Source organism: Tauraco erythrolophus, chromosome 15 (genome assembly GCF_009769465.1).
Source record: "Tauraco erythrolophus isolate bTauEry1 chromosome 15, bTauEry1.pri, whole genome shotgun sequence".
In the NCBI taxonomy this organism is placed as follows: Eukaryota; Metazoa; Chordata; class Aves; order Musophagiformes; family Musophagidae; genus Tauraco; species Tauraco erythrolophus.
Genome location: NC_141479.1, coordinates 2857308 through 2878322, shown reverse-complemented (window position 1 = coordinate 2878322; position 21015 = coordinate 2857308). Strand labels below are relative to the sequence as shown.

The following is a 21015-nucleotide window of genomic DNA, read 5'->3' as shown; positions in this document are numbered from 1 at the left end:
GTTATTTTCAAGTTATCAAAGCAATACCAGAAAACCCAAAATCTCATTCAATATTTCGGTTATTTTCACAGTAATACCAGTAATTATTTTCTTTATTCAATCAAGAGTTATTTGACAGAAGTAACCAACAACCTACTGCCAGTTCCACATTAAATCCCTGAGCTGTTCTCTGGGTGTTTTTGCCTGCTTAAAAATATGTAAGGTCATTTCCAAAGGTTCCCTTTGGAGATAAAAGAATAAATCCTTGATGTCTGGCAAAACATTCAAGACCAAAAAAAAAAAGTAAAACTGCTAGCTCTTTTTAACATCAGTCATTACACACGCTACATTTCTAAATAAACCCGACTACTCATGCCCTGTTCACAAAACAAAACCAGATGCTCCAGATCAAGAAATTTAGAGGCTATTTTATAATTAAGTAGAAGCAAAAAGATGTAGAACAGGCACCACTGGTTGCTTCCAAGGGATGAAGTTCTGGCAGAGAGAAGGCAGCAGCAGCTTAGAAGCACAACGGTGAAACTACAGTGATTTCCCATTTATATAAATAACCGCACAGTCTGCGTTAGAAAGCCAGTTTATAAGGGACATGTGGACACGTCCTTTTTTTTTTTTTTTCTAGGAAGGACTCAGGTATACTATGCACTTTCACCTGTTCAGGAATTTCAAAACGCTTTTCTTTTTTTTCCTTACCTACCCATTGTTTCCCTGGTGACTTTTTAAAGGAAGTAAACATGCACAATGAAAAATGAATGTAAAAAAAAAAAAAATAGTAAAATTAAGAGACTGACTACAGGGGCCTCTCACAAAAGAATATTACAGGTCCTAAGACCACAGATAACAAGCAGAGATAAGATTCAACTACAATAAAGCTACTCAGTAAAAGATAACCATGTACTCGAGTGTACATCCTTTTACTCACAAATGCAAATAACCAAGATCAGTTGCAGTAACTGGTATTCAATTATATTTGTTTGGATGTGCACGGGAATAGTTCCATTGTGTATAAGAATAATTTCATTGTGAACAGACTAGCAATATCCATACCACGAGAAATTAAAGAATCATTATAAACTAAACTTGGTGAAAGTAGGAGTTATATTTTATGGGAAGGAATTTTTACCTCGTCTTTCGTTACACCCTGTAAATGAAAAGAGGTTGCTTCTGTGTTTTAGAAGAGCAAAGAGTTAAGAACTTAACAACAACGCTATGAGACACTGATCCTATAGAGGAAACACCTAACAGGAATCAAACCAGGAAATAACCAGTCAGTTCTCGACTACTCTCAACCATACTTCGCTTCACTTCTTAAATCAGAAAAAAAAAAAAAAAAGCTGAATATTGCAATAAGCCGCTTACAACTGCAACACGTGCCCCGGGAAGGAAGTACAGCCAGTTCGCGCTGGCGGGTGGCTCTGGAGGCTCCGAGAGCTTTTCCTCACCTGCCCATCACCTCCCGGTAACCCCGGGGCTCAAGGCCAGCTGCGTTCCCATCCACCGCTCTGGCGACGGCAGCCCGGGCTGACACGTTTTCGCGAAAATTAGCTATCCTTAGGGGGAAGGAAGCGCTGCCTTTTAACGAAACCCTCCTCTCCCTCGGCGTCGGAAAGGCGCCAAACGTCGTTTTTCACTTTTTTTGTTTTTTTTTTTTTTCTCCCTTGAGGAAAACTTCCCCGCACGGCGCGGCCGCCCGCACCCGACCCCCGCCGCGCACCGTCCCGCCGCCGCCCGCTCCGCCACACCCAGCGCTACGCGTTCTCGCTTAGCTACTCCGCAGCGTGCCTCCTCCTCAACGGCTCCCGGGAACTTTTTGTTAATCATTATTTTAGAAAGCAAAGGGGCAAAGCGGCGGAGGGGCCCGGCCGTCACCCCGCCCGCGCCGCGGCGGACAGGCGCCGGCGGCCGCCCGGCCCGGTCCCGGCGGGCCCCGAGGGGAACGCGGCGCCACTTACGATCTCGGAGCGGCCGTCGCGGCAGGCGTTCTGGAAGCGGGCCTGCCGCTCCTCGTGGGGCCGGTCCCTGAAGCCGGTGTATTTAATCTGAGGAGAACAGGGCGCGCAATCAGGAGGGGCCAATCCCGGCGATAAGGGGGCAGCGGAGTGCACAGACTGCGCCTCCCCGCGCCGCCGGGCTCGGCTCCCCCCGCCGGGCTGAGGCGAGAGCGCGGGGTTCTCCGCGGCCCGCGGAAACTTTCCTCCGCGGAAGGAGTGCGGGAAGGGGAAGGCGGATGGGGGGGGGGGGGGGGAACGACACACACGACACGACCTCGCCGCCGCCTCACCTCACACTCGCGGCTCAGCTTCCTGAAGAACTCCTCGTTCTCGAACTTGCTCCGCTGGTCGGGGACAACCCGCGGCATGGTGGCGGGGCCGCCGCCGGCTGCCCTCCCTCCCGCCCCGCGCTGTCCCAGCCCCAGCGCTCGCCTCGCCCTTTGTTAGCCCCCGCCGGCGGCGCCCCCCTCCCCTCCTCTCCTCCCCTCCCTCCCTCCTCCGCCTCCTCCCTCTCCCTCCTCCCCCCGCCGCGCGCGCAGAGCCGCCGCCGGAGCTCGCGCTACCGCGCTCCCCGCTCCCCCCTCCCCTCCGACTTCCTCCCCGGCTCTTAAACTCCGGCCGAACAGCCGCACCATTCACAACTCCGCCGCCGCCGCCGCGCATGCGCCGCGGGAGCTCGCGCGCCTCCCTCAGAGGCGGGAAGCGGGGCGGTGGGGGGGGGGCCGGGGTGAGTCAGTGCTCCCCCCCTGTCCCCGGCGCCCGGCCGTGACTCACCCCGCAGCGCTGAGGGGCGCGGGGTCGCTCCCCTTCGGTAACGCGGCTCGTCTCGATGGTTTCCGGCTTCCTGCTTCGCGGGGAGCAGCCTCGGCTCTGCCGCGGGCGGGCGGGCGGGCGGCAGCCGTCCCCTGGCTGCCCCGGTGGTGAAGGAGCCTTATCCCCTCGCAGCGGAGACTCGGCGGTCACTCCCGGACCGCCCCCTGCACCTGTTCCCGCCGTCCCGCGCGGGCTGGGAGAAGGGAGACGGGGCGGCGTGGTGCCCCCTTTCCCCCAGCGTGGCGGGGGGTGCGGAGAGGTCCGGTAGGGCGGGACAGCGCCCGTGTCGCACCCGCTTCTGGCTCCGCGCGGGGTCAGCGGGGTCGGAGCGGCGCAGGAGGCAGCGCAAAGGGCTGTTTGTGCCCAGGGGGTGGTCCCACTGCTGTGCCCCCACCGCTGGCCCCGCGCCCCGGTGCCCAGCTGCCCCCAAACCGGTGCTGTCGGGGCTGCGCCAGCCCCGTTGCCTGTTCGGTCCCAGAGCAGCGGCTGAGCCACGCACGAACTGCGGGCCAGGGGCCCGCTCCGGGCGGGAGCGGCAGCACCCACCGCTTGGAAATCCACACCGGGGCTGCTCGGTGCCCTGCAGATCTCGGTGTCGGCCCGGAGCGAGAAACCCACCGCTTGGCTTCGCCAGCACTTGGAAAGTTGGGAAGGAAAGGACTCGCGCGCTACAAAACACAGCGCCAAGGCTGCAGCCTGAGCTCGTGGTTCTTCATCCTCACAAACAGGCGTTTCACGGGAGCTAATTAAATCCAGGAGCAGAGGAAGACGTGCATCACCTGTCCCTAAATCCATTTTTTTTCATACATACCTTGACTATTTCTTTCTTACAACCACTGCCCCAGCTTTTAAAAAGCTCTGGAGCGTCATAGGGATAGCTGCACATGCCAAAAACCAGTTAAATATTACGATACCTATTGCCAGCATAAAAAATATTAGAGCGTATTAGATCTTTTGATAAAGAAATGAGGTTTTCTAATCTCTCAGTATTACAATCTTAACTTTACACATACTCATGCAAATTGGAAGAGGGCAATGCTAAGGTTAGCCAGAAGGCATGATTTGAATCAAGAACGAGCAAATTAATAAAAAATGAGGGAAGTATCTCTCTCCCTTAACTAATTGTATACAGACTTCATAAAAACACTGTAGAAGTTTTTTTCTAAATGTAGAAAATATTTCAAGAGATATTTAATACATGTGTAAACCGCGGATTTCAGCAGTAACTCTGTGTTTAAGCTGTATCTTCCCATTTTTGGTACGTTACTGTACTGCAGATACATGTGTAAATTCAGAAGTTAAAAGCACTAAAAGAACTATTTTAAAAGCTTTCTTCAATAATAACCAAATTTGAAAAGAAAATACACGGAGATTGAAAACATCAAAATGTTATATATTATCTTGATTCATTTAGATTAATACCAGCCCTTAAGTGGAATTCTCGTGAATGTCAGGCACATTTAAAGGTCCCAAAATAAGACATTTTTTGAAAAATCCATATCACTATTCATCTTACAGAAAGATCAATACCAGGAGCGTAGACCTGCAGGAGAGCTGCCAAGTTCATAAGGTAGAAATTTGCTCTCTTAACCTCCAATAATCTTTCACTACTTGCTAGTACATTGCCCAGTTCCCACCTCCTCACCCCCCCCCAAACTGACTGTGCCTTCTTCCAAACAACAATTTGCAAAAAAAAATTACCAAGGTCAAAAGCAAGATGAGTGGTTGTAAAGCCCTAAAATAAGAACCAGGAGACATAATCACCTAGCGAGTTTGGGTTTTTGACCTTGGCATATATTTTTCAAGACTTTGGAAGCGACATCAAACTTGACTGCTTTCCTCCAGGCAGCTCTTTGTTTAACGTTTGTCATCCTGGAGTTTTCATCTCTCCATTGCAAAGTTTTTGTTTTAAAGTGAGTCAATATTATCGGAAAGTCTGTAACAGATCAGACACTGCCTCTGTTTGTTGCCTTGGTTGGTCTGGTGCAGCAGGGGCAGATGGAAAACAGTGGCACAGTATGATACTATTCCTCCGAATTTATCCGGTTTCTCCACACTAATCTGACACACACAAACAAAAAAAAAAAAAGAAAAAACTACTGGTCTGAAGAATACCCCCTTAGCGAAGGGGACCAATTCCTTTATATCATAACAGATATAAATGGGAGAAAACAGTTGTTTTAGGCCTGTTTTCTCCTCCAGGGAAGCTGATAAAATTGGACCAGCTCTTCCTCTCTCTACCCCATGCAGCCCCCAACACCTAATAAGGCAATTCAGGTCTTAAAAGACAGAGAAGTTCCTACTTTTTTTGTTCCCAGCTAGGCAGAGGGAGGGCACACAAATTAATGTCTTCGCTGCAAGAAAGGCTACAGCATAATTTCCCCAGTTATTTACCCTGCTTGGCCAGAGTCGCTGGCCACCTGCCAGATAGTCAACATGGATCAGAAGCAGCTTCGCAGGTGGTAGCTGGGGGACATGAGAGGGAAAGCTGAGGTTATTGTGTTGGAGGTGGGATGCAAACTCATGGGAATTCTGCAGCTCACCTAATTTTTTTTTTCCCTTTTAGTGCTCTATCATCAACACACCAAAATGAGCTAGAACCTTTTTCCTTGTGCATAACCAAACTCAACCGCTTCCTAAAAGCATCTCAGTGATATCTCTGCAGACCTTTTCAGCGTGGTTCAGGCTGCTCAAACGTTAGTAGAACTACCTTGGTCTGCAAATCCTTAGTCTGTTGATTCACGAGAACTTACTTAGGCTCTTCATCAGGCCTCCGGGTGAGTCACCTTCAGAAAATAGAAATAGTCAAGCTTGTAGGCATGCTGCTTTCAGAGCAATTTCTCAGAACGGACCCCTTTCCAAAATAAGTTCTAACGTGTTTACAGTGCATGGAAAATTGAGACAGAATACCACTTAAAGGTTTACAGATGGGATGTGTTTGAGAAAGGGAGCTTTCTTTAAGTGCCAAGTCCTGTATATACGGTTCTTTCTCCACCGTGTCTTTGAAACCTCAGGTTTCCCCTAGCTAGCAGTATTTGGTGAACAACTGCATGGCACCGAGGTTACATTGTTCTCTTGACTTCACGCATGTGAGACACTAATAAGCAATGCTCCACTGCGTGTCTCCATTGATCTACGGCAGCTGCAGCATAATCAAACACCAGTGTTATGTATATACAAGCTACTCTGTGATTATAGATCTATTAATAAACTGTTTGCAAGATATAATTATGCACATTAGGTGTGAAACGCAATATGCTTACGCAAGGTCTATACTTAAAATGCAGAGAGAGGGGCAGAAACTGAGCAGATGAATTGGCTTCTTTCTCCTAGATCAATTTTTGTTTCCCTGCTACTACAACCGATGCTCCCAGCCAGAATATCTTCACTGAAGTCATCCCACCAGCGACACTGGGTATTGCTGATCAGTTCATGGACCCACAGTCACATGCAGAAGCTGTCCTGAAATGCTCTAAGTCACCTCCAGAGCAGCCTTCCGTGTCTAGCCTGCATATATCAGCATAAAGGTCTATCTTATCTCAGGACTCCCAAAACAGCCCTACTGAGGGATACAGGCAATGCAGAGGGCCGTGAGCTGTCGGCGTCAATTCATGTCTGTGGAAGCACTTTATGCAGAGATGGATGGATGTAGGGACTCCAAATGCAACAACACACAGCTTTCAGGACTTGGCAGAGACCAAAGTGATACTTAAACATCTTACAGAGCACACACAGAGAGATAAGAGCGATACCACAACAGTTAAATAAAACGATCTAATTTTGCATTCTGAGTGGGAAGCTGCCTACCAGTTAAAAAATGCTAAGCATGGCAGGTATGAGGGAGGAAGCAGCACCTGATGTCTCTTTTCTCTAAACCAGGCTACAAGAGAGATGCATCTGTTCACTCCAGATACCAAAGCTGGAACCCTTTTTCCAAAAGGAGATGCCTGCAGGTGCTACTTGAAATAACCGAATGGGACTCTCCCTTATCAGAACATGACTCCTGCCTGCCTTTGGTGTTCCCAAGCGTTTGGAGAGCTCAGCCAGGACATAGGAGACCCTTCCCATGCTGAAGCTGTTGAAGCCCAAATTCCCAGCCTCCCCAGCGAGCACACTAGTCACGATGACTTTCTTGCTGGAGTAGCTGAGTTCGCACCTCTGCTTCAGCCCAGGTTACTACCACAGTGCAACAAGAGACCTAAGCCTTCGTGGGCAGGCCTGAACAGACAGCCGGTAAAAACAACCGTCCATTCCCAGCTGGGTGATTTGGATGCCCTGGGCTATTCTTGGTTTTGAGCGCTGGCAGTTTGACAGCGTGCTTCACAAAAGAAATAGCCTTTGTTTCAATAACATATGTGCAGCATCTCCCATGAGCATGGCCTGTACAGCCCGGGACATCCACCTGAACACACTCTTCTGGCACTTGCATGCCAGCAACTAACCATAAAAAGATCAGGGACGTGAAACTATGGAAGTACAGTGTGATACCAGGTACCGGAGTCTGATGTAGCAAAGGTGGCCTCTGATTACCAAGCTTGGCACTGTCTTAGGAAAACACAGCATCATAATGAATTGAAAATCTGTTTAAATTCTTTCAATTAACTAGGGGAATACAGATGTTTTTCTAGAAACCAGCACAAAATGAAACTCGAGAACATCAGAACTGATTATTCCTCCCATGATGCAACAGAGGCTGAGCTACACAATTAGAGAACTAAACCAGATTATCCCAGGAGGCTACTTGACTTTCACACTAGTTATCGGGAACAGCGACGATGAGCGAAGTAGGTATACATTTCTATGATTCTGTGCTATCTATACATCTTCTGGCAATGGAGCTGTGCAGCTTTTTGTTAAAACCCCTTTTTTCATTTTACCAATTGCAGCGCAAACTGTGAAAAGAAGCATTATCTGACTTCAGAGTCTCCATTGTCTGGCGAGCAGAGGGCAGGACTGGGTGCCTCTTCCAGCCTTGCCTGTGGCCTGCTAAGTGACTTTGGGCATATCGCTTCACCTCTCGTGCCTCAGTTCCCTCACCTATCAAATGTCTGAGATCTCCAGATGAAGATCTCGAGATCTCTGTGTAAAGAGCCAGGCACTGTCATTATCCCTGATGTTGAGCAACGAGGAGAAAGTTTAACTGAGCACAAGGCATGACTCACCCAAGCCTACATACATAAAAGGAAGTGTTTTAAAACTGTCTTTGTGAAATTAGTTCTGAAGATGCTCTTAATCGGCATATGGACAACGCTCATGGCACTCAACTGTATGTTGTTCAGGCGCAGCTTTTTCTCTGTATTATCTTCTGTGCTGCTATCAGACATACTGTCTCATGCATGGGTTTGGGAGGTGGCATGCTATGGTAGAGAGCCTTTTACATGTCTAAAAACCATTAAGCACAAAGAGACATAAAAGGACAGGACAAGATCCGTAATCTTGTAGCTGTTCTAGAAATCCCTGCAGATTTTCAGAGCTCAAGGGCTTCCAGGAAGCAACATGAGAACAGACAACGCAGACAGTTTCAGTTCCTCAGGCCCAGCACGGGCCAGCTTTAGTGCTCCGGCAGCTCTGAGTGGACATGAAGTTTCCCACCCAAGGTATCTGAGGTTTTCTTCCACAGGAAGGAATCAGGGTGACACTAAGCGGTCACAAGCAGAGAACCTGTCTTAGAAACAGTCAACACATGCACGTGCTCTAGTAGCCTCCACCAGCCAAATCTGTACCCGATAAGCTAAATGCTACATTATCTCTGGATTAATTATTTTTGCTCTTCTTCTGTTTCCAATCTTCAGGTGGTTTTAGTTTGTTTTTTCCCCCCTCCTGTTAGCACACACAGAACTAAGAAATTGGTTGACACAAACTAAGCTGGTGACTGATGCCAGAGAGGAGCTTGTCTGCAAGGACAGCGCGAGTATCTGTTCCTGCAGCCATCCCTTTTTGTTCCTGCATGAGCAGCACAGGGTATGTTCAAGTTCAAAGCATGGAAACCAAACACTTGTAGGGATAGCTGTTCGTGGGTAGACTTTGAGATGATGGGGGACAAAGCTAAGCAGAGTGACTCAAAGCCCTGTTCTTTCACATGGGAATGTTTCTCCCTCAGCAAGCTGTGTTACAGCCTGTCACGCTTTCGATTCTATTCAGTACAACTGTTAGAGGTGTCTCAATCTTGGTGCATATAACGTCCAAGTGACTCTTCAGATTCAAAAGGGATTATTCTCATAAGATTTGAGATTCTTTCCTCTCATAGATCCAGTGGCGGAAAGCAATAGTATTTCTGAAGCTTTTTTTACCACCTCTGTAGTCAAAGCAGAAATGAACTCCCAACTGTAATCAAGGATTTTAAGACTTTGCCTAGCTGAAATAAAAATATCAATAAACTTCACAGGAGGGGAGATTTGCCCCAGGCACATCTTGGCTGCAAACATTTTGCTGGTGAGAAACAAAGAAGTTTATACACACACACACACACACACAAATCTCTTGTTCCAAAATTCCATATTTGTTTAGAAGAGTCAGACAACTCCAGAGGATTTATCAGCACAACTTGTGTTAATGAGAGTTTTGTTAAAATCCCCTGTTCTGTTTCTAGGAGGTATTCCTGAAGATATTATAAAGTTTTTCTGCTGCCATTCAATCCTCTGGGGCACTCACCCTTTATCCACCTTTAAGACGCACACCCAACTTTAAATTTGCCTCATAAAAGGCAGCAAAATGTTGACTTCCAAACCATCAGATTATTCTAAAAATCTTGTTCTTACTTGAAGAATTAATTTCATTTTCAAGGTGAAAGTTGCATTTCAGAACTGAGCGGAGTTCTGCTGCCTTGTTACACTCTGAACACATCAAAAACTCACATTTCCATACACCTAACGCACCAGGCTGCCACGTCGTGTCGTAACAAACGGATTGTCGGATTTCAGAGAAATCAGTGCTCCACTTAAGTCATGAAGCGTCTTGTCTAAGTGGACATTCAAAGGTAGGAAGAGCCACCAGCATTTACTGGTGGGATCAGTTGGATCACTGAGAGGTGAAGTCTCTTGCTGAAGCCGATACTGGAAATTAGCAATATTTAAATTTGTCTCTCAAACCAAGTCTGCAAGGAAATATTCCTCTTTATCAGCACATTCCATCACGGGCAGGTTTGGAGCGCTCTGGCACAGGGGGTGCCGACCGCTGCTTTCGTTCTGGAGCTCGCAAAGTCAGAAAAAAAGAAAAACCTGGCTGCTGCTTTGGGGCTCTTCCTAGCTCTTGCCTGCCTCACGTCAGCTCCAAGAAAGCAAAGAAAAGCCCATTTCTTGGGTGTGTGCTGCCGAGGGAGCTGCCTTTTCACCTTCTTTTAGTACAGCGCTGTTATTGTTTCTGTTCGCATTGATCTTATCCTTTGAGAATTTGGAAGGGATTTCAAAGAGGCAGGGTGTTGCTACTAACTTTGTTTTCATGCTTCTCCTCTTGCTGGAGCTATTTGGTTTTACTGACTAGGAATTAGGATGGCCCCAGTCCTCCACCTTGATCCAAACGGGCACGCCCTGGGTCAGAATGAAGTCTCCTAGACTTATCCCGGGCTTCGTGAGATCGCAAGAATTTCCCCATGCAGATTTGATTACACTCCATGTTGAAGTGTGTATTTGCAGCTGCCCCTTTGCCTTCTCTGTGTCCCAAACCAGATTCCAAAGCACATTCTACCATAGGATTCTCCTATTAGATGTGGATTTTCCCCCCTCAAGTCTTTAGCGTCACAATTTGCTGTGGTTTTGTGCTTTGCTCCCCCTGCCCAGGCCTACGCTTACCAACAGGGTGGAGACCAGCAAGACGCCTACAGCAGCAGTGAAAGAAGCAAGGCACAAGAGCAGCAGAAGTTGCTCTTCACCTCTCAGTCACCTTTGTGGTCTCTGTTAGCAGCTGCAGCGTTTGTAGATGTCCAGTTAAACTCAAGACTGACCCACAGAACAAGGAGAAACAAAGGTCACTTCCAGTTTCACCAGAAAGAAATTCCAGTGGCTGCTCTAACCCCATAATCCAGCCATGATTAATGTGTATCGAAGGCAGATCTGGTTTCATCAGAGATCCTGGATTTTCAACAGTCTCAACTGTTTTGGGAAAGAAAAGAACAAAACACCCTTGAAAGCTGAAGGGAAAATATGGCTCAAATACAAGGTTGGATCCTGTCACAGGGGAGTTAGCAAGTGACAATGTTATTCTACACTAACACAAGCTGCTCTGGGGAGCATTAAAACACGGGTAGACTGGTTTCCTCAGGATTTGCACCTCCATTCTCCCCTTTCACCCATACCGCCGAATTTAAAGGCTTTTGAAGGAATTTTTGAAACCCGCTTTCCCTCGTACTCTCAAATTTGCTTGAATTTGACCTGCGGACTCAACAATTTGTGGTGTAGGAGAACAGAAAAGAAGAAAAAAGGCTTACAGGTGTAGTGATCTCCCACACCCTGCTTTACGATGAATCCAGTGTCAAAGTGAGTTTGTGCAGGGTGAGACTTTTTGGACAGAAAGTGCTTTCAGGACAAAGGGAGTGACTCCTGAACCGCCCACAAGAAATATCTCAGTAGCAACTGAGATTCCCAGGCTGGAGCCAAAGAGACCGACCCATGTTCGCCAGAGAGCTGTCATTTTGGGGGAGTTAGCACCTGGGTGGCTGATCTTCAAGTCACAGCCCTGCTCCCAGATTTCAGATCAGAGCACTCAAGGTTTCCAAGAATAGTCCCATCACCAAAGTTCTCCCGTTCAGCCATAATGTAGCGGTGTCGTTCCCTAACCTTGTTCTCAGAAACAGCTGAGATTTTTGGCTGCATTTTAAAACAAAAAGGCAAAGAGGAGGGAAAAAAAGCAGGGGGTGGAAAACTGCTTGAGGGAAACGCCTGGCATGGAAAAGCTTCAGCCTAAATAGCTGAGCTTTGGCAAAGCTGTAAGCAGTCAGACTGCTTCTTACAACGAAAACCACCCGACACACTTGATCGATGCCTACCCACTCATAAAAACGCAGACACCTCTTGTATCTACAGAAATCCGTGCTCCACAGCAGATAGGGTGAGCAGTAATGAATAGGTTCGAATCCCAGCAGCACGATCAACAGGAGAAGATTTAACTGTAAAGATAACTTGAGTCCTGGGATAGATTTCCCAGGAGAAATCAGTTTCCGTCCCAGGAGGTTGTCAGAAGTGGAGGGAGCGCAGCCATCCCTGCTGTAGCGAAGAGCAGCTAAAAAGTGAACCAGCTGACACATCAAGACTCCTCAGTATTTACACATTAACGATGTCATTAACGATGGGCAATAACACTCTTCAACAGTTATAAAATCCTTCTACTAAGGGAAGTGATCTATTTTTCACATCCACGTTTTAACAAAGACAATATCTCGACCCCCATCTGACAGAAGCGATGAAGTAGAGGCACATGGAGGTTGTGTGACTTGCCCATGCTCATAGAAAACTAGTTCAGGTAGGGCTGATGACACCAATATTTAGAGTTTTTAGAGTTCTGCATGCGTTGCTTCTCAACCCAAATTGTTCTTCTCTCTGGGAATTTCAGAAAAGTTTGCACACGCGTTTTCATAGCCACTGATTGATGGAGTTCCTTTTTTTGGCTGCTGCTTCTTCTTCTGCTCTAGGGTTCATCTGAACCCAGCACCCTAGGATCTCCTTTCAACTACCTCATCCTCTCTTTCTCCTTTACTCCAGCCAGGGGGTTTCCACTCTGTTGTCAGATCCGAGGTTGCATATGTCCCTATTATCTGGCAGTCTGCTGTGCTTCGTCTTTATGAGGAAAGATCCTAGATGGGAGCTTTTCCTCACCGTTTTCATCATCTACTTTTCAACTCCTTCCCTTCACTTCTAACCTGGCAGGTCTTCATTATATGTCTAACTACTTCATAAAATGGAGATTCCTGTTTATTTGCTGCTTCTGTTCCTTCTCTTTCGAGGCTTCATTTTAATTATAGACAGTCAAAAGAGGAATCCTTTGGGAACTGGAGGAAGCCGCTTAAGAGCGGCAGAAGATTCAAGAGAGAATGTCCTACTGCTGCCCAGCCAAGGATGTCTGGTGGGCAGCTCATGACCCTGGGAACAGCTTGTTTCCTCACCACTTCTCTTCTGCTATTAACAGCAGCTTCCTTGATGATATCATGTACCAACAAATTTATAAGTGTCAGTTTTGAGCTTCACAGATTTTTTGAGATCCAGAGGGTTTTGGTTTCTTCCACCCTTTTAGACTTGATTTTCACATCCGTCGTATTTATGGTCATTTTCTCAGTAGCACCAAATTGTTCACCTGTTTTTCTTTGGTTTGCCTCTAGATGGGAAACAGCTACAATTAATTCAGGTTCTGTTCTCATTTTGCACTCTGCAGACTGATTTCCTACAGTGCTGGATCCCAGCCTCTATCACATCTGCTCTCATTCAGTTTGGCAACGTACTCATTTTCCACCGTGGTATCTTAATGGCTCTTTTTTGCTCTCTTAAGGAGTCTGCTGCCATTTCAGAGTTTTGCCTTTTAATATGTCTTTATCTGGCAGGAACCTGAAGCAACATTCCTTTCCAAAGATGAAAACCAGGTGTGCTTTTCATGCTACTGTTTTAGGGTCAAGAAAGGGTATGCTTAGCCACCCAGTTTAGGCTCCTGCCTCCAATAAAAGCCAAGTACAGATTCAAAGGATTCACACCCTCACTAGTAACCAGTCTGGATGAACGTGTGCCGAAGACAACCTGCAATGGCACTCAAGGATTACCTTCCTGACAGATCTGCCTGCAGGCAGCGTGGTCCTTCATCACCTCCGAGGTAACACTTGCAGATTGTTACGAAGGGGAAAACAAGCTTAACTAACCATTGCTTTGCAGCTCCTTCCCAGTCAGTAAGTTGTCATGGCAGACCCATTTCTCTCTGCCAAAGGAGACACATAGTCTGGGCACTGCTCAGCTGAGAGACAACTACCAGGGAAATTGTTTTTAGCAGAATATGTTAATTCAAGCGCTTTAACTCTCATGTAACAGCTGCTGACGAAACATTTCAGAGCAGAGCCCAGGTCTCCCTGTTTCAAAGCATCACTTGCTACCTTGTATGTCTTGGTTGCCAAAGGCTGAATTTCACTGGGTTTTCTCCCCTAAGCTGCACATGGCTGGAGTTTTATCTCCCGTAGATACCTGAAAGCGTCTCCAGGAAGCAAATTCCCTGAGAACCACAAAGCTGAGAAAAGCCTCCACTTTCTGTCTGCTAAAAAAAAAAATACCCTAGTCATTTTAAATTCAATTAGTTACAGTTCCTGAATTACTTTGGTGCATGCTGAAGTTAAAGCTGGTTGAGTCAGTCTGGTCTTTCGGTAACCAGAGCTCAGTGTCAAAGCCACACACCACCACCGTCCCCACCCAGGCACAGGAGTACAAAAAGTCCTAGCAGTGCTCTCCCGTGGGTCCGTTTCCCAGCATTTATCACTAACCCTGCGTCTAGGAATAACGCGACTGTCAGCAAACATCTAACAAAAGCCCAGGAGCACCGTGCAGCGGTTGAACTCGCTGTCTGGGAGCTTCTTGCTCCCACGGCTGCTGCCCGCGCACCGGCTTTCGCTCCGCTTCATGTGAAGGGCGTGCGAAGTGCTTTGAAAGCCAGGTCTGCACGTTTTCCCTCTGAAGCTGCCTGTAATCCACCTTTTTTTTATGCTTACGTAGGCAAAACCGAGTACCTCGGATGACTAGCTGCTGTCCCAAGCGCGGAGGCAGGCTGTTAAACACGCTGATGCCCTTGGTTGGAAAGCACCATCCTCCTCCGCTTTGTTTCTCAAACACTGGTATTTAATGACAAACAAGAGCTTTACTCCAAGGAAAGTGACATTGCCACAACACAGAAGTGAGAAAAGAGGATCACGAGTTATTAAGCGCAAGAAGCTGTGTTTAAAACACAGTCAAAGCAGAGGTGTGCATGAATATGGACATCAAGCTGGGTCTCTCCATCTCGGTTCCTCAGCACAGCCTTTGAACTGAAGAGGAAGTGCTCGTGGCGATGCAGGATGCAAAGCCCATTATCCTTTGCTCTATAAGAAGACATATGGAGCCAGGGAACACGTGATTGCCAAAAGATTAAAAGGAGACTAAAATTCAGCACTTTGTCTTCATTAGCAGTTCCATCCTGCTTTCTCTTCAAAGACTTCAGAAAACACATTAGAGGCGACTAAAAAAATGCCCCCAAATCCTGAGAGCAGAGGTAGGGAAACTGAGGCGCAGTTTATGTTCCTGCTCAGCTGCATAAAATGGGCAAGAGAGAAGCAGCAACCGCAATTTGAAGACCTCCAGCCACAGCCTCTGTCTCCTGTAGCAGCTGGTTATAATCCCACTATTTGCTTACAGGTTTGTGAAAGCAGCCCAGCACTGAACTTTTCTAATGCATCCCTTGCCCTATCCTCATCTTATTTCACCAAGTGTTTCAGAAACTCTTGGACCCTCATAGAGGCCATGTTCCCTCCTTTGCTTTCCAGCATTTTCCACTAATCTAGTCAGAAACAACTTAAATACTTCCATTGTCTTTTTGATTTCCTAATTTTCATTTTAAGCACGTGAAGCCTTTGCTATGACAAGCGTTCCCCAGCAGTTTCTCTGCTGAGGAACCTCTAACTTAAATACAGTGCCAAGCACCTGTGAGAGATGAGTGTTCAAAAAGACAATTACAGTTTCTTGGGATACTGAGCCAGCAGCAATTAAAACAGTCATCTGGGGCAGAAGGTGCTCCAGCTGCTGATGGTTAGGAGGTGAAGGACAGACCACTTTTCCATTTCTGGCACCCCCGGTGCAAGCGAGACGCGCACACCTGGCACGGAGCTCAGAGATACTTCAACAGCAGCGAAACATAAGCTTCAGCCTAATTTTTCTTCCAAAGTTTCATTACTCTTGTGGGATTTTCTTGCAAGATGTACAGTCCTAGCCCCGAGGGGTTGGCTTGTCAAGCACAGCTTTATCCCCACTTGCAAAGGCAGAAATACTAGATCAAGAGCAGCTGCTTTTTTTTCGTTGCCAATATGTTTCCAACGACTGGTGCTTGCGCTGTGCTCACGAGTACGGCCCCAGTTCAGGAAGACATTTATTCCCTACATGCCTAAAAGCCGTTGACCTGAATGAGACTCTAGCTCATGCTTCAGATCTGATCTGAAACAAGGCCTGAAAGACGGGATGTTTTTTTTCTGCTCATTTAAACACTGAAACCCAAGACTGTAACGCAGTATATTGAAACGTCCCTCCACCGCTCTTCCATCAGCTCATGAATCTTGTGGAAAGGCCATCAGTTACAGGTTGCTGCAACTGTGGTAAAAACTGAACCTTACATTTGTCTTTCTGCAGCATACGTTAATGACTAAGATGTACGATGTTTTCTTGCTATCAGATTGAGAAAAGGTTTGGAAGCTTGTGGTGTACGATGGACTCTTTGAAATGTTTTCCTTGGGTTGAATATCGGGTTGCATTTTGATTAGGAGAAATATATACTGGGGGAAGGCAGGCAGTGATGAATTAACAATTTCCTATCGCTTTCTCAGACTTACTATTCATTTTAGGTGGAACAAATTTGTGTCAATTGACTAATTCCATAGAGGCATTGATTTATTTGGAATTTAGAAGTATAGCAAAGAAAACATTCAAAGAGTCTTAATCATAAAGAGTACAGTTTTGGTTTACTCTAGGATTTTTAAAAAAAGGACCAATTATTTTCCAAGCTGTGGTAATTTCCAAAAAGCTTTCTCTTTATATCGACAGTTTGGGTCGAGACACACTGCTTCTGAAAACCAGAACAGCAGATTTTGGGTTTCTACCATGCAACACCAACACCAAACTAGCCTCATCTGTCGTGTTCTGCCGCCATTTGCCTTTGGGCGTTTCTAATTAAAATAATCACAAAGGAGCCCACCCACAAATTGGACCCCACCCACACCAAAGCAAGGAAGCTTAAGACAAACATGAAGTTACCCGCTGGAACTGGCGCTTGCTTCCCTGAGAGCTATTACCCTCTCAAGAAGGTTTTGGAAAACGCAGCTTACAGTAAGATTCTCCATCACTCTAAGGGAAAAACGATTTTTTCTATATTTAAGTCGAAAAATTAAACAGTAGTAAACCCAGTGAATTATAAGCAAGTCTGATGGTTGTGCTCAGAGGAACACAGCCACAGATGAAGGGTCACGCCAGTGGTCTACCTGTGCTGGCTGCTGTCATGAAGATGTCCCCAAGCAGACTGGTACCCACAACCACATTTCCAACACCAGAAAAGCATCAGTGAAAGCCTCAGCAGTGCTGACAGTGTCTTGCTCTTTGGAGGTCTTGACCCAGCTGAAGCCATGCGTTCAATCGCATGGAGGGGCTGACTTACCAGAGCTCTTTTAGGGGCTGGCTGCTGGAGACCATCTCCTGCAGAGCAAGGGGCTGAGAGAAGGGAGCTGCGACCCTCCGTTGGGGCAGAGAACTGCTACCTCCGACGATGCTCCAGCCTGTTCCCGAAGCCCGTACGATGAGACACCCAACCACCACCCACTGCATCTGCGCCACGGCATACGCACGTGCCAGACCCCCGGAAACTTGGAGAAACTCTCCCAAATGGTGTAAAACTCACCGGTGCCTCCCAGCCATCCTGAAGTAATTCAAGTTTCAGACTAATGTATGTATCCCCATACACTACCGGAAAGCAGATATGCAAGCACATATAAATTTAAATGAGGAAAGGGGCTGTGGATCTTTTAGATTTAAACAAAGAATTGAATCATGTGCAATAATTACAGCCTTTGCAGGCAGCAAACGCTTCAGTCAGGTTCATGCTCCTTTAATTAAAAGGGCTGTATCTCCTTCCACGTTAAATATCCTCATCTAAATAATGAGCTTTCAATACACGCGACCCAATAAATACTGCCTCTGGATTGCACATTTAGCATCTTCAATAAATAAGGCTGTAATTTCAGCTACTAACTAGTTATGAATAGCAGTTTAAAATAACAAAGCGATCATTCAAATGCAAAGTTAAAATGGCATTTAGAGTTCTAAAATTGTTTGAAATTGTCACTAACGGCAGCCGTTCTGCTCCAGTCAGCAGCCTGGTGTCACAGAGCTGGACGCCCAGAGACTCCTACCTCTCCACCAAGCTGAGCTCAACTCAGCCCTTGGGTTCAAGCTAATTGGAACGGGCGATGGACGGCCGGAGCACGACCTCCTCGGCTTTGTTTACGGAGGAAGCTCTTCTCATTAGATAGCTGGACAGGTCCGCACAGTGCTGGGAGACAAATATATGGACTTTCACTTGTAGGTCAGCAGTTCAGATCTGATGGGGATGAGTAATGACAAGCTAATTGATCTCAGACGGCTGTTTGGTGGTCTCTGCAAAATGAATTTGGTGGTCTGGGTTCACATCTCAGGGGAACGAGTGTCCGTGTTATAGAAAACCAGCACGGCGCAGCTCCTCCACGAGGGCAAGGTCTGGAAGGAGATGCCAAAAACACCCTCTCTTCTTATTCTTAGAGGGGTCCCTTCATGGCAGGGCTGGAGCGCACCGACAGCTGGAGCCGAAAAGTTGGCTTTTGCTGAGGAGCTTCACAGGGGCTCTGAAGAGATGGGCCGTGTTTTCTCTGCTTGCTCCTCCGCTCCCAGTGAAGGGAACAAAGGTTTGCTATCAGCCCCTTGGTGCGCCAGGGAACTTGATGCCCACACCTAATTGGAGAGACGCTGACGATGTTCTCTTCTAATCAGAAACAACTGTTTGCATTACGGCGCTCTAATATATCCCCTGTCCTTCCAGCATGCGAGGAAAAACATGACCCTTTGCAACTCATCTCCTGGCTAAAATTAGTGATTTTTAGCAGTAATGCAGTTCTTAAATTATGTCCAGTGGGGCAGAAAGAGCCTCAAAAACTCCTTCTCTCAGGAGGGTCATTTATTCTGACAGAAGCGCTAAAGCATATGTCTTTCTGTCACAGCTCTGGCCCTCAGAAGAATTTCTAGATACAGCATTGCTTTTTTTATTTCTTTTGTTTAAACATTATTAATTGCCTCTCCAGCCCTCTTCGCTGAAAACAATTGTCTGGGGTCAGACTTGAGGGCTGTTGTTTCCATTCCTGCTACGCACAAAGGACCGCTTCGTTACCGAGCCTTTCCGGAGGAGCCGCGCACGGACCGATCCTGCTCTCCCACTGCTTCACCCTGGACGAGCTCTTTTAATACCGAAGTTGCTCAGCAGGTTTGCTCCCGATTTGCAGGGACAGGCAAACCTCAGCCTCTCCAACAGGATTGACCTAAAGCCAGAGGTACCAAGGCTGAGGTGTGCCTCCCAAAAGGGCTCTGGAGCAAAGCGGGGGGGTCGATGCATCCCCCATTTCATAGCTGGGCTCCTCCGAGGCAGCAGCTCCGCCAGGTAGACGAGGCAGATGCCTCCTCCCCAGCGCCCACGGGCAGCCCCATAGGCGTTTCTGCTTGGCTTGTCCCCATGGGAAGCCGCCTTGGAAAAATGGTAAATACTCCCAAGGAGGAAGTCTGCTCGGGTCGGCGGGGAGGCGAAGCGCCGGCTTTGTTCTGCGTCCCAGACACAGCGAGTGGCCTTGGGCGAGCCCCGGGGTTCCCAGGCGGCCACGCGGGCAGGTGTGGGCACCGGCTCTGCCCGCACGCAGCCCCGGGGTGCTCGGGCAGGTCCAGCCGGGCAGGTACACAGGGATGGAGAGACCCAGCACCGCTGGCAGCCACAGCGGGGATGGGATGGCACGAGCTGCCTTTCTCCCTGCTGCACTCTTTGCACCCCAAAACTCACAAAATAATGACCAGTTCGTCAGTGGTGGGAAAATACACGGGGGCGCTCGGAGAGAAAGCACTGGAGAACCAGAAAGCACTGTATTTGCATGTCTAATGGCCATGTTTGCTGCTCCCTCCCCTACTCCCCCTCACCTTCCCCTCCCTGCTTCTGCTGCCATAAATTAGGGAACGGGCAGGAGGTGCGCCCATGCTCATCTGCTGGTAATTTGGTTGGGGCAGGGTGTAGCTGCGGCATGCAAATACGCTCCTGCTTCCTCTTCTGCCTCGAACAGGGCGCCTTCGCGCCCGGCTCCGCTGGCGAGGCTGGCAGCGGTGGGGTACGCGCCCAACGGTGGACGCTGCGCCCTGACCACCACGATTCCTCGTGGCTGACCCCGGCTGGGATGAAGCTGGCTGAGGATGATCCTCTGGTGGCATTGGGCCAACATACCCGGTCCTGCATCACTTCCCTCCCCGTGGTGAGTGCGCCAGGGCTTCCCAACGGCTCCTGCATCTCCAGGAGGGCACTGGCAGGATTTCATCATTCACAGAATTTTGGCCTGCTTTAAATTAGGAGGAGGGCCTGGCTGGGGCACAGTGTGAGAGCACCGAGGCCATTCCTCCCAGCGCTTCCCACGCCTCCCTGCCTGCTTTTGGGGCACAAACAGGAGGGCGGCCCCACACTCGAGTCACGAGCTGCCCGGCTCTCAGCCCACTTCCCTCAGGCGGTCAGGGCCACTGCACTCCCTCTGTGCCTGCTTGGTTTCCATGCCAGCTCTGCCCAGGATTGACACTGGGAACAGCTTATTCTGAGTTACAAAACTTCATGCTCTCTAGGAGGGTGCCAGCACGGCTCTCTGCAGGGGAAGGACTAACCAAGCCCGGGCATCAGCACCTAGCCCTGCAGATCTCATGCAGTGGCTGTGCCTGGATGGGACTGGGACCATTTTGGGGGGTGCAAGGACCAGGCAAAGGAGACCCGAGCTCCCAGCAGGCACAAGAAACGATGCAGGGAGCGGTAATCGCGCTCTAGATCTACTACCGCAGCTCCTCGCCTTGCTGCTGCTGTGGTTGTTGTATTCAAATCAAGGCCTGGCATCAAAAATAACCACGGCTAATGCTGCTTGGTCCTCCTCAGCCCTTTGGGTGGATTTATTTCAGCCAGCAGCCGCCATGCCTCCCGAGGTGCCCCGTGGGCTGTGGTCTAAGAAAGGACCCTCTCCTGAGCTGCTGCACCAGCCACTTGCAGCCAGTGCTGGGCTCAAGCAGAGCCTCAGCCTCTTCTCTTCCCTTTGCAGCATGCAAGGGGCAAGCGGGACTAACTCCTAAACAGCCTGGCAGGGGAATATTTAATTTGTTTGCCCTCAACTCCCCCAAACAAACCCTCCTGTAGCAGTGGCTGCTCAGTCCCCCTGCCCCGAAGCACCCAGCAGCACACACGAGGAGACCACTTGCAATGTCTACAACGT

The 21015-nt window shown here is 48.3% G+C and overlaps 1 protein-coding gene across 1 annotated transcript in view; it reads right to left on the bottom strand.

Moving 5' to 3' along the window:
* The window catches only part of CBFB (core-binding factor subunit beta), a 44424-nt gene extending 42068 nt beyond the window's left edge, over positions 1–2356 (bottom strand). The window contains exons 1-2 of the mRNA XM_086620939.1: positions 2279–2356; positions 1950–2036 (exon numbers count right to left, since the gene is read on the bottom strand). Of these exons, the coding sequence (XP_086477065.1) occupies positions 1950–2036; positions 2279–2356 (165 nt within the window). The remainder of the gene's footprint in view (positions 1–1949; positions 2037–2278) is intronic.
* Positions 2357–21015: the final 18659 nt, after the last annotated feature.